At 36.2% G+C, this 14,021-nt stretch overlaps 1 protein-coding gene across 3 annotated transcripts in view; it reads left to right on the top strand.

The window, feature by feature from the left end:
- The window catches only part of SMC2 (structural maintenance of chromosomes 2), a 46,493-nt gene that overhangs the window by 13,962 nt on the left and 18,510 nt on the right, over positions 1-14,021 (top strand). For all 3 annotated transcript variants that reach the window (XM_001110295.5, XM_015117162.3, XM_015117161.3), the window contains exons 10-16: positions 3,980-4,213; positions 6,645-6,804; positions 7,291-7,408; positions 8,010-8,148; positions 9,504-9,623; positions 11,471-11,675; positions 13,309-13,444. In XM_001110295.5, coding sequence (XP_001110295.2) covers positions 3,980-4,213; positions 6,645-6,804; positions 7,291-7,408; positions 8,010-8,148; positions 9,504-9,623; positions 11,471-11,675; positions 13,309-13,444 — 1,112 coding nt within the window. The remainder of the gene's footprint in view (positions 1-3,979; positions 4,214-6,644; positions 6,805-7,290; positions 7,409-8,009; positions 8,149-9,503; positions 9,624-11,470; positions 11,676-13,308; positions 13,445-14,021) is intronic.

The following is a 14,021-nucleotide window of genomic DNA, read 5'->3' as shown; positions in this document are numbered from 1 at the left end:
GTCTTATTCTCCATTTGGTATGCAGTACTGCTTTCATTGAGTAACTTATGAGGTCTTGGGTAAGTCTTGAATAACTTATGAAGTCTTAGTTATCCGGGGTGGATATGTGCCACGGGTATAGCTCCAATTCTTAGCAGCGAGGGACATACCTCCTCAGGTGGTGGTGATGTTCTGCACCACAAGCAACCAAACTATCAATATCCATACTCAGTGGAGGGAACTGTGGTCACCAGCACCCAAAGTGACACAAAGTATCTACTCACAGCACGTAAGCATAGTGAGTCATTACATTTGCCTGAAACCCTCCCATGGTCATCAGTTTAACTTTCCCCTAGGAAAACTGGAAATAAGTCCTGTGGGCTCCAGCATCCAAGAACTCCAGAAAAGCCTACTTTCATTTCTTTTTCTCATCTTAACAGGAGTATAGGGCCATCTCTGGTGGGGACCTGGAGACCTTGGTCCTGCTCTAAACTATTCCATTTAGCCATTTGGATCCACAGTGTCCCTTTATCAAACAAACACTTCAACCAGGCTGCATAAGCCTTTCCTGGCCTTTCTGTATACTCATCCTCTAGATAGTGAGCTTCATTTTCTATGAGGCCTGCGTTGTGTGTGTTGGTTCTCTCAGATGCCTCAGGGACTGTCTGAGTACCTCTTTCCTGTTTCCTCTCAGGAGCCATCTGACTACCCGCTTCCTGAGCTGTCTGGCCCTGGGAATGAGCAATTACATGTGTCAAACAACCAGGGGATCATGTGCTGAGCTCCCCCATTTCTGTTTCTTGCTCTGCCTCAATTCATGCAGCCAGCTCATTCATTGAGGGGGTCATCTATATTCCATTTATTATGGCTCCTCCATAAAACATCCAGCTGCATATCCAAGCCCCTCAACCCTTTAGGGTGATATCTCTGCCCTAGGCTGGGTATTGGGGGCAGGGAGGCGAAGGGGTGAAGCCATTCAAGCTTTATCAGTAAGCCATGGTTCTGTCAGAGCAGACCCTACTAACAGCACTGATGGTATGAAACAAGTTCACTATGTACTAGTTACCAACTTGTCAGTGTTAATGGAACTCACTCATACAGCATAAGTTATATGAAGCAAATTTATTTCCTACAGATAGGCAGTAATAGTAAAAGCCTAGGTTTCATGGTGGGCCATTCCCACAAGTGTTGGATGGAGTTTCATCTGTGTGTTCCCCATACAGCTGAGGGACCCCAGAAAGCAGCTTGTGCTGGGTTTATACCCCAGGCTATAAACCCAGCCTGCCCTGGGTTTATACCACAGAAATAGAGAAATGGGGGTGGTCAGCACTGGTTTACATGAGTTGCTGAGCTAAAGCATGAAAAGACATGCATATTTCTAGGAGGGAACTGAAATAGAGTGTGGATTATTCAGGCCATTCCCTCAATCAGAATGTTGCATTTTCTAGCACATTCTACAGCTATTTTTGAGAACCACAACTGAGAAAGGGAGAACAAGATTAGTCTAATGACATCCAGATGACTGTCCAACAAACTGTAGATTTCTTCGTCCAGCTACTTAATTAACATTTTTACTTGGATGACTTTTAAAAAGTGTAAAACTTAACATTTCCAGAATAGAATTTAGGAATTTTCCTCATCTACCCAGACCCACCTGAGTTACTGAATTTTCCTTATGTCAGTAAATGGTACCACTATTTACCTAATTGTTGAGGCCAGAAATCTTAAGAGTCCTCTGGATTCTCGCCATTCTTTAAATATCTAGATCCAGTCTATCAATAAATTCTGTTAACTTTAAAAGTGTATTCAGAATACAGCCACTTTTTGTTACCTCCATTACTGCCAACTTCATTCAAACCATCACCTCTCATGAGGGCTACTGCAATAATGTGCTTATTAGTTGCCCTACTTTTTTCCTGTTGCCACTCTATAGTCTGTTCTTTACAGAAGCTAAAATGTAAATTGAGTCACATCACTCCTGTGCTTAAAATCCTTCAGTGGTTTCTAAATTACATGTACGCTGTATGACACTGGAACAACATGGGTTTGAACTGCGTGGATCGACTTATTAGCAGATTTTTCTCGATAAATATATTGGAAAATTATTTGAAGGTTTGCAACAGTTTGAAAAAACTTGCAAACAAATACCATATGGCCTAGAAATATCAAAAAAATTAAGAAAAAGTTAAGTATGTCATAAATGCACAACATATATGTAGATACTAGTCTATTTTATCATTTACTACCATAAAATATACAAAAATCTATTATAAAAAGTTAAAGTTTTTCAAAACTTAAAACACCGTACTTGGCACTATTTGTAGTTCAGAGAAATGTAAACAAATGTAAAGATGCAATATTAAATAACTACATAAAACTATAGAACATACTACACTATTGTAATACTTTTGTAGCCACCTCCTGTTGCTATGGTGGTGAGCTCAAGTAAACTCAGTGTGGCATTAATCGTTTACTTCTGAGTAGTTCACGTTTCCAGTAAGTTGCAGAGCTCGGTAGAAAGTGATGTCTTGTGGTTCTCGTGTATTTTTCATGTTTAGTGCAATACCATAAACCCGAATAACATGGGATCTGTATGAAGTGGCACTAGTGATACTGAAAATGCTCCCAAAAAGCAGAGAGAAGTCAGGATGCTACAAGAAACAGTTGAGTTGCTTGATAATGTACCATAGATTGAGGTGTGCAGCTGTGGTTGCCTTCCTTTCCAGACAGATGATTTATCTTGTAAACAGATGATGTAAACTTATCGTGTCAGTAAATATACTACAATACTGTAAATGTATTTTCTCTTATGCTTTTAACATTTTCTTTTTTCTAGCTTTATTGCAAGAATACAATATATAATGTAGCATACAAAATATAAGTTAATTGTGTTATTGGTAAGGCTTTGGTTAACAGTAGGCTATTAGTAGTTAAGTTTTTGGGGGGTTCAAAAGCATATGTGATTTTTGACTGTATGGTGGGTCTGTACTCGAACTCCCATCTTGTTTAAGGATCAGCTGTATAATTAAATCTAAGTCTTTACCATGGCCTGCAAGGTGCTTCATGATATGACTCTTGGCTCCTTAACCATTTACTCACTCTGCTCCTAGTCCATTTCCTCAAATATTCAAACATGTTCCTCAGGGCTTTCAAGTATACTGCCCCACAAGTATTTGCACGGTCACTCCTCCTATTTCATCCAGTCTTCCCTTCAAATGGCATCTCAAAGGCCTTCTCTTATTCTTCTTGAAGTAAGAGTTCCTATCACTGTATTCCCCAACCTTGTTTTGTTTGTTTACCATGTCTTCTAACCTTGAATATAGGCTCCCTTAGAACAGCGACTTAGTCTGTGTCTTTAATGTCTTAGAACAGGGCCTGCTGTACAGTAAGCACTTCATAAATGATGAATCATGAACTAATCAAGTGGGCCAAAATTTGTTGTCACTTTAATTGTAAATAAGATAGTTAGATTTTCTTTTTTCAGGGCTGGTATCTTGTGTAGTGTCAGATATCTGGTTAATATTACCTAAAAGGTATTACATAATAGTAATACTTTTTCTATAACTATTTAGTGCTCAAATTTTATGGCTCTTGACAGTTTATAAAATACTTTCATATACATACTCTTAATTCTAAAATCTCTACTTTTAAGCTTAGTGTAGGATGTCTGTTATTTCAGTTTTACAGTTTTAGAAATTCATTTTTAGTCCCTTCAAGAGATTTGTTTAAATCTGCAATTATTATTTAGCCCAGTGTCTCATGGATTTAATTTATAACATGGAATGAAAATATTTCAAGTAGTATAAGAGTTATATTTATTCTAAAAACTGTAATTTCAAAATGATAATTCAGTATTTATATACAGTTATGATGGTTAAATTATTTTATTATGCTCACTCCAAATTGCTATGGAATTTGATTACATAAGGGTATATGCGTATAAGAAACTGGATGTTTTTCCTGAAATACATTATTTTTCCATTTGAAACTCTTCCTAAAGGACTCTAAAACTTTAGCAGCAAAGGAAAAAGAAGTTAAAAAGATAACAGATGGACTGCATGCCCTTCAAGAAGCAAGTAATAAAGATGCTGAAGCTCTGGCGGCTGCACAGCAGCACTTCAATGCTGTTTCCGCTGGCCTGTCCAGTAATGAAGATGGAGCAGAAGCAACTCTTGCTGGTCAAATGATGGCCTGTAAAAATGATATAAGTAAAGCTCAGACAGAAGCCAAACAGGTAAATATAGACATTAAGCACTATGTGATTGCTTTTTTTTTCAAGAAGTTTCTTTTCACATTATGCTTTGGCAATTGTTACATAGTGTTGAAAATAATCAGTGTCAAGGAACTTGTTTATTTATGTTATTCTGCAACTCTAATGCCTAATGCAGGAAAAGTCACATATATTATTGCTAAATATTGATGAACTTAATTTGTTAAGATGCTGTACAACATAAATTACGTTAATTCAGTATGTAAGTGTAATAAATGCTTTGTTCTGTCTGCAGCATTGTGTGGAATTTTAGAGATTAATCCATTTATTCTTTTTTTGGCTATTTTTATTTTTTATTAATATCATAGTGTTGAAGTCTTTCTTAAGCTTTAACAGGAAAACAGGATTGTCCTCCCCATTGCTTTGCCTATCATACCTAGTTCTTAAAACCTTGTTTCTGAAGCTTTACATTTTTCTAGGAAGTATCTCTACCTCACATTTAGCCACATTCTAGTCTTTGTTCTCCCTACTCTGATTTCATAATCTTAAAAGTCTTGTCAGTCTATTACAGTGTTTCTCACATTTTACATAGTAGTGCAACTTCAAGTCCTATGAACACAAGAATTTTGCTAGCAGAAAAAATACATGTACACAGGCATATCATTGTTTCTTTTTTTTTTTTTTTTTTTTTTTTCTGAGACGGAGTCTGGCTCTGTCGCCCGGGCTGGAGTGCAGTGGCCGCATCTCAGCTCACTGCAAGCTCCGCCCCCCGGGTTTACGCCATTCTCCTGCCTCAGCCTCCCGAGTAGCTGGGACTACAGGCGCCCGCCGCCTCACCCGGCTAGTTTTTTTGTATTTTTTTAGTAGAGACGGGGTTTCACCGTGTTCGCCAGGATGGTCTCGATCTCCTGACCTCGTGATCCGCCCGTCTCGGCCTCCCCATTGTTTCTTTTTTAATGGAAGATGCAGATTTTAAAACAGGTACACAAATGTGTGTGATTATGCATTAATCCTCAGGTTTTCCTCTTTATATATTTGCAACTTTTTCATTCAGGCATGACAGAGATGACAGTCACAAATTTATAAGAACTCTCAACAGTAGAAAATCTTTAAAGTACTCTTTAAAGTACCCCCATCTGGGTTTTAGAATACTAGTTCATAGTTTTAAGAAGCAGTGGTCAATTGTATAAACTCTTGAATGCCTGACACATTTAATTTAAATAGTTCTGGCATTTAATTATTAGACTCTCAGCATTTAAGTTTCTTTGTCAGTTTAGCTTCTTTTCCTGTATAATTTTAGATCTTATTGCTCAATTCAGTTTCTTAACTGTTTTTAGACAGCACTCACAAATATATACAAATACAAATATAAACAAGCGGAAAGGAAAGGAAGGAGAGTTGTGATTTCTAGCTGGCTGTAATTACCAGCTACTGACAGTTATTCGATATAATTCTTCAATTTTAATATGTCATATTGAAGGGGTGGCCTGCTCCTCCACACCTGTGGGTGTTTCTCGTTAGGTGGAATGAGAGACTTGAGAAAAGAAATGAGACACAGAGACAAAGTATAGAGAAAGAAAGAGTGGGCCCAGGGGACCGGCGCTCAGCTTACAGAGGACCCACGCCGGCTGAGTTCCCTCAGAGGACCCACGTCTCTGAGTTCCCTTAGTGTTTATTGATAATTATCTTTACCATCTTAAAGATAAGGGAGTGGCAGGACAATAGGATCATTGTAGGGAGGAAATCAGCAGTAAGACATGTGAACAAAAATCTCTGTGACATGAATAAGTTTAAAGGAAAATGCTGTGCCTTGAGATGCGTATGCAAACATCTCCATAAACCTTTTAGCAGCATTGTTTCAGCCTATCACATGGCGAGAAACCTTGGACAATACCTAGCTTTCCTAGGCAGAGGTCCCTGCGACCTTTGGCTGTGTAGGTGTCCCTGGGTAGTTGAAAGTAAGAGAATGGCGATGCCAGCAAGCTGCCTTCAGGCACTTGTTTAACAAAGACACATCCTGCACAGCCCAAAATCCATTAAACCTTGAGTCACCACAGCACATGTCTCTTGCAAGGACAAGGTTGGGGGTAGGGTCACAGATTAACAGCATCTCAAATACAGAACAAAATGGAGTCTCTTATGTCTACTTCTTTCTATATAGACACAGTAACAGGCTGATCTCTCTTTTCCCCACACATATCTTATTAAAAATATGGACTTTAATTTCAATTTCTTTAACAACATGTTAATCATATATTAGTTTATATTTTGAGTAGTTTTTGAGGAGAAAATACTGGGAAATGACTAATTTGTTGAAATACTAATCCAAGAGACCAAACAATTAAATTTTTAAGGCTAAGGTCTCTTAGTAAAACCAATCTGAATCTTTGGCCATTTAATTACTAGCACTGTCTGCCTCATACATCCTATAGTCTGTTGCATTTTTCTGCCACAGGCTCAGATGAAGCTGAAGCATGCTCAACAGGAATTAAAGAATAAACAAGCTGAAGTTAAGAAGATGGATAGTGGCTACAGGAAGGATCAAGAAGCTTTAGAAGCTGTAAAAAGACTTAAAGAGAAACTTGAAGCTGAAATGAAAAAGCTAAATTATGAAGGTTTGCCTTTAAAAACATGATAATCAGGTCATGAGGAGGTAGTGATTTTTGATAAAAAGCTAATTTAAATAAAGAATGCAAGCAAGTAGGAAACATTTCTTAGCCTATTAACGAGCGTTAGTATAAGAAGTGTTTGTAAGTATAGTAAAAAAAAAATACCTAATTATAAAACAACTCTTGAATTTTTGAAAACTCAGTATTGAGAATTTCCTGCTTCAATCATTTGAAAGCTCAAAAATGGTATTTGTGTATTTCTACATTAGTAGGCATTCAGTTTGTATATTATTTTTTGGAATGAAAATTATGTTATTTGCTATTGGAAATAATGTTTGATAATGGATAGAAATTGGAAGGTTCAGCGTGCTTTTGTAATACTTATTGAAATTTGTATTTTTTGTGTGTTTTGGAAATAGTGGTTACTAATAGTTTCCTTAAAACAGTAGACTGAACTTTTAAAACTCGGTTTTATTATGATTTATCTTTCAGAAAATAAAGAGGAAAGCCTTTTGGAAAAGCGCAGGCAGCTGTCTCGTGATATTGGTAGATTGAAAGAAACATATGAAGCTCTATTAGCCAGATTTCCCAATCTTCGATTTGCATACAAGTAAGAGACTTAAGCCTTGAATTTTAAGATAGAAATAATCAAGACATTTTTATTTAAGCTGGAAGCAGTCTGAAAGTTTTGTCGACACCAAGATTTTTGTATGAAACTTGTTGTAACTGCTTTTCTTTCATTGGTATTTTTCCTTTAAGCATTTGTTGAAATGTTTTAAATGTTGGCAGGGAAATTCTTGTGAAATTTAATGGCTAATGATGCCACTAATCTTAAAATCAGGGAAATTTAATCACAGTTCAAAATGTCTTTAAAGTTATTCTGTCATTAAATATCCACGTTTACATCTTATAATTTGTTTTGCTATGTGGGTTTTTTAATGGAATATTTACAGTAATCATATGTATGATAGGGATTAGAACATCAGAGTTCTTATTACATTGAAACATACTGAAACATCTATTGATTGATGTAAAAACAACAGCTGGCTAGTCATTTGGGACATTTTAAAATTTTTGGTTTGTTAAAACCATGTGCTGATTCTGCTTTCATTTCACTTTAATGTGTTGTCCAAAAGAGCTCTTGATGAGTAAAGTATAACTTTTTCTACTTTATTATCTAAGATAAATTTTTGTCAACTTTTGTATTTCAGGGATCCAGAGAAGAACTGGAATAGAAATTGTGTGAAAGGACTTGTGGCTTCTCTGATTAGTGTGAAAGATACTTCTGCAACCACAGCTTTAGAATTAGTGGCTGGAGAACGACTCTACAATGTTGTAGTAGACACAGAAGTAAGTCGATTTTAATTTAAAAAAATTTTTAATTTGGTTAGCTTGAAAAGTCATGTGCTGCTAAGAGAATTGAATACTTTCTTGATGTTTTAAGGCTCTCCCCTAAGGTGACATATTTACAGGGTAAAACTGTTTGGTTCATAACTGTTTGGTAACTGTTCCAAAGGAAGGCTCATGCTTACTCAGAAACTCAGAATGCATATTACCAATCTGAAACTTTTGGGATCTCTTTGCTGTATAAGTTGAATTTAATTTGTAAAATAATCTGAGAACAAATGACCTGTTTTTAATGTCAGTCTTCCCATCAAGGTAACATTGAATTTAACTACATTTCTTCAGTTGTCCTTGTTATCCTTCTGTAAAATGCTCATACTCTTTCCTGTAAATGCTACATAGTCATTGTCAAATTTACTTCCTTGTTTTTTTAAATTTGTATCATATATATTTAAAATGTACAAGAAGCCTGGATATGGTGGCTCACACCTGTAATCCCAGCACTTTGGGAGGCCGAGGTGGGCAGATCATTTGAGCCCAGGAGTTCAAGACCAGCCTCGGCAACATGGCAAAACCCCATCTCTACTGAAAATACAAAAGTTAGCCAGACACGGTGGCGTGCACCTGGAGTCCCAGCAACTCTGGAGGCTGAGGCACAAGAATTGCTTGAACTTGGGAGGTGGAGGTTGCAGTAAGCTGAGATCACACCACTGCACTCCTGCCTGGGCAACAGAGCAAGACTGTATCTCTAAAAAAAGAAAAAAACAAATGTACAACAAGATGTTTTGATACATATACATGGTGAAATGGTTATTGTAGTCAAACATATTAACATAGCCATTCATCTTTCATAGTTACCTTTTTTGTGTGTGATAGCACCTAAAATTTACTCTTAGCAAATTTTCAATATACACCATTATTAATTATAGTCCTCATGCTATACATTACATCTCTGAATAGGTAGATTTATTTATCCTACCCAACTGCAAATATGTGCCCTTTGACCTGTGACCTACTTCCACCCATTTTCTTTCCCTCCTCATCCCTGATAAACACTATCCTACTCTTTTTATTTGTTCAACTTTTTTTTTAAAGATTCCATGTACAAGTGAGGTCATACAGTATTTTTTTTTTCTTTGTCTGATTATGTCACTTAGCATTATGTCTTCTGGGTTTATTCATGTTGTCACAAATGTCAGCATCTCCTTTTTCAAGGTCAAATGATGTTCCATTGCATATATAATTATAGCTTGATTGTTTGGGATAAATGGCACTAAACATTTGTTATAGACTACTAAACTTGCATTCTCTCAATTTTCTGTCTTTAACGTGCGTTTTTTAAATTCTAATGTGTGTTGTAGGTTACTGGTAAAAAGCTACTCGAAAGGGGGGAACTGAAACGTCGATACACCATAATTCCACTCAATAAAATTTCAGCCAGATGTATTGCACCAGAAACTCTGAGAGTGGCTCAGAATCTTGTAAGTCTCATTTTGTCTTATTTATATGTTTAATCTTCATCTGTGTGGGTGTGTGTGTTTTTTTTAAGTTAGAAGATATTAATTTTGAGGGATATAATCATATACAGAACCACAAAATTAAAATACAAGAAAATTGGGTTGGCTTGTGCAATTAGATGACAAGAGAATAGAAATGTTGAAAGACTTGAACTCCCTTTCATATACTTCACTTTGTGGTATTAGAATGTCCTTTTTAACCTTAAGTCGCATGACTATCAGGTGATGGTGAAAATTACACTCCTGATTCCTGAGCTTCTAGATAAATACCCCAAATTCTTCAAGTTTTTGTTTTTGTTTCTATGTCAGGCATACTTAAACTGCCCACGGTGACATCCATTATGGGAGGCCTTCATTAGTATTGCAGTGATGCTTCTTTATTAGAGTTCTTCTAGATTGTTATTCAGCCTGTGCAGGTACATAGCAGGTGACCAGGATCCCATTCAACTGCTGACGTTGATCTAAAGTGACATGCTTGCTAGTAAGAAAATAGATCAGTACAAGGAAATACATTTAAAAGTTATTGTAGTTGTGTAATACTGTGAAAACATGAAGTCAGTCATAACATTCAGCTGTAATGTTTTTTTATTGAGCAGACATTCCAAGTACATGAGTTGAAAAGACATTTCTATGAAACTTACAAATATACTTGTAACTAATTGGATGTTGTATCCTTAGTTAAATTCAGAAGATTTCAATGAAAATGATTTCAAAATATAGTTGTGTTGATATGTATACTATCAGGAGAGGGAGGATGAGTGCTGAGTAACTAAAAGGTGGTGTTTTTGGTTGGTACTTTCTTTACTTGAAGAATCACCATTAAGTCCAGAAGGCTCAGGAAGTTAATTCAGCCATACATCAAGTCCCAGCATTAGAAGGAAATTGGGATTTCAAGTAACAGCAAAAATACTTTGCCTCAGATCCCTTAGCCAGACCTATTTGATGGTAGCTGCCACATCAAAGAACAATACTGAACATGTGTTACATAGAGCTTCCTTCGTTGTGATTGCCACTGCTGATACTAAGCTCTAAAAGAGATGCTTATTTTTTCTTAAAATGATGGCAGAGGTAGCGTCTATAAACAAAGGCTGAGAAGAAGCATTGTGATCAAAATAGAGGACTGAGGGATTTTTAAAATTACTTTTACTCTCTCAGTTATTACTTGTGTTTTTATTTCTGTAACTGCAGATGACTGCTCTAGCATGTTTCATTTGTATGAAAAAAATATTTGTTGTGAAGCCAAATTCCTGATTATTGAAACAAAATTTTCTTATAGTTGTGTTGATCTGGGAATTACAGGTTAAGCACTCCAAGTCCAAAAACTGAAATTTTCCAAAAATCAAAACTCTGACACCCAAAAAATGCTCATTGGAGCATTTTGGATTTAGAAAGTTCAACCACTGTAGTACAAATATACCAAAATCTGAAAACTGAAACACTTCTGTTCTAAGCATTTAGGATAAAGGATCCTCAATCTGTACCATCATTAAGAAAGTTGTGTCCAGTCAACTTTGATAATGGACGCTTAGAAACATGGTGATGGCTCCTTATTGATAGAAACTTTCATAATGCCCAGTACTAGCTATTAATAAATATTTTACTTAGCAATAGATCTTTCAGTATTTAAACCTGCAATTTTTTTTCCTGAAACTTTGGGTTTTACATAGCTTTTTAGAAAGTTCAGAAAGAATTTTAATGCTAGGTAAGTATTACTTAAGTTTCCATTACAGCAGTTCTTACTAGTTTATAAAATAATACCTGAAAGGAAAAGAACTAGTATGTACTGTGGTGTATCTATTGTTGTCCCACAGGTTGGCCCTGACAGCGTTCGTGTGGCTCTTTCCCTGGTTGAATATAAACCAGAACTTCAGAAAGCAATGGAGTTTGTCTTTGGAACAACATTTGTTTGTGACAATATGGATAATGCCAAAAAAGTGGCCTTTGATAAGAGGATAATGACTAGAACTGTAACTCTCGGAGGCGATGTGTTTGATCCGCATGGGACATTGAGTGGAGGTAAGTTTTATATCCTTTTGTCCTCACAATTCTTTGTGGTAAATAGGAAGAGGCCTTTTTTAAGTACATTTTTAGCCCAACTACCCACTTCTTCAGGAAACATGTTAACTTCTCATTTGTGTGTTTGCCAGTGCCGCCTACCTCCTGTCAAAAGTAAAACAAAAATTAAACCTGCTCTTGAAATGGTACCTTAATGTCTTAAAGGAATTCTTAGACAGTGATCGTGTTCTTCTTGGTGTAGTATTTGCCACACTGAGTTTGCAGATCTTTGTCAAGACAATAGAATAACAAACACTGAATATGTTTACTATATACCAATGTTCTGCAACTATGCTGTCCAATACAGTAGCCACTAGCCATATGTGACTCTTTACATTTAATTAAGTTAAATAAAAGTAATTTCCTTGGTTGCATTAGTCACATTTCAAGAGCCCATAACCACAAATGATTAATGGATAATTAGACAATGCAGATATAGAACATGTCTATCATTCTATAAAACCATATTCTATGGGCTTTAAATAAGAATTAATTCTTAATAACAATGATGAGGTAGGCATGGTAGTATCATCTCTAATATACAGTTGCAGAAATGAAGATACAGAGTGGTTAAATAACTCACTACAGGGTGGCAGAGCTCAGAATTTGAATCCCAGCAGTCTGATTTCAGGGTTTGTGTTTTTAACCCAGTAAACGGCATAAAGCCATTTGAGGTATCAAGTGACTTAATGTCTTTCTAAGCCATGAAAATAATAGCCAGTTCAATGATTTCCATGACCAGGTATTAGGTTCTCCAGTACACAGTCAAATGAGTAGTATCTGCAAATGGAAGATAAAAAGAGACTATGTGTTTTTACATGTCTACAAGGGAAGAAACTTTTTAGATTTTATTGATTCCGATGCTTTTGAAGTTTTTACTTACAGGATAGGAAATAACCCCATATCTTAATTACCAAGTGTTTAAACAGCATTTTTAATTGACCTTAGCATTCTTCCATCAAATCTGCAGAGTTTCTTTGTCAACATAATACCTCAGCCTGTCACTGCCAGATAATTATAGTTCTATAATGTGAAATCGGTTTATTCTACTTGCTGCCCTGTGTCAGAACTTAGGTCAGCCCCCCAGTCTTAGCTTACAACCAGTTTATTTCATGTGAATGCTATATCTGCTGCAGATCAGTTGCCTTTCTGCTCAGTGCTGTTCTCATTCTGGGACTCATTGTGAAGGAGAAGCAGTCTCTGTCTTGAACAGAGACTCATGGCAAACGGAAAGCAAATGGTAAATTAGGTACTGCCTCCTAAAGTGTACTTTCAGAAGGGACACATTTCTCCATTTCATTGGCCAGAGCAAATCACGTAGGCAAGTCCAATGTCAGAGGCCGGAAGATGGGCCCAGTAGACAAGGCAGTGGTTATTTTGAATAAATAATACCTACTACAACCTCTTGGATCTGTTATGAGTTCTCTGTGTTCTAAGGTTCAGGTGATGGAATGAATTCCATGGCTTCATAAGCTCACTAAAATATTTACTATTGAATATCGATTTGAGTGCAATTGTCTTAGAAGACTTTTTATTGTGTAGTGTATACCTGGTAACTCAATGTGGAAGATCTGTTTGAATTTGCCTCTATCAGGTGCTCGATCCCAGGCAGCTTCTATTTTAACCAAGTTTCAAGAACTCAAAGATGTTCAGGATGAACTGAGAATCAAAGAGAATGAGCTGCGGGCTCTAGAGGAGGAATTAGCAGGTCTTAAAAACACTGCTGAAAAGTAAGAACTGTATATACATTTTCTAAATTAAAGATTTGCATAGTAGAAAATGATAGAAAATTTACTTTTATTTGCAGAAATACAGCTTCTGACTTTTCTTATATTTTTGGTTTATTTAAAATATTTAAATTGTGAGTTGATAACCATTTATCCATTTTTTTCTCATAAAAGAGATGTCTTTGTTAAGAAATTAGCAAAATCTATTTAAGCAAAACAATCATTCAAATATTCCATTCTCGCTGCTGAGAAATACACTAGCACTTGGCTAGGGTTGGTGGGGAAACCCTTAGATACTCTGGTGTCTGATACCAGAGGTTACTTGATTTCCTGATTTGACGTTAAAATGATAGAGTATAGCATTGATCAGGTGCCCACAGTAAATTTAATAGCATTGTGACTGTCCTTCCTATATCAAGGATCTGCTGGGTTGCCTATGAGCAGGTAAACAAGTTCATGTCGAATATCAGTACTGTGTTTCCTTACAGTATTTCTTCTGTATAGGTACGGATAAGATACATAAATACTTTCCAACATCGTTTCTATTTAGTATAATAGAGTTATATGTGTATTTTAATTT

Source organism: Macaca mulatta, chromosome 15 (assembly GCF_049350105.2).
Source record: "Macaca mulatta isolate MMU2019108-1 chromosome 15, T2T-MMU8v2.0, whole genome shotgun sequence".
In the NCBI taxonomy this organism is placed as follows: Eukaryota; Metazoa; Chordata; class Mammalia; order Primates; family Cercopithecidae; genus Macaca; species Macaca mulatta.
This window is presented reverse-complemented; position numbering and strand designations above follow the sequence as displayed.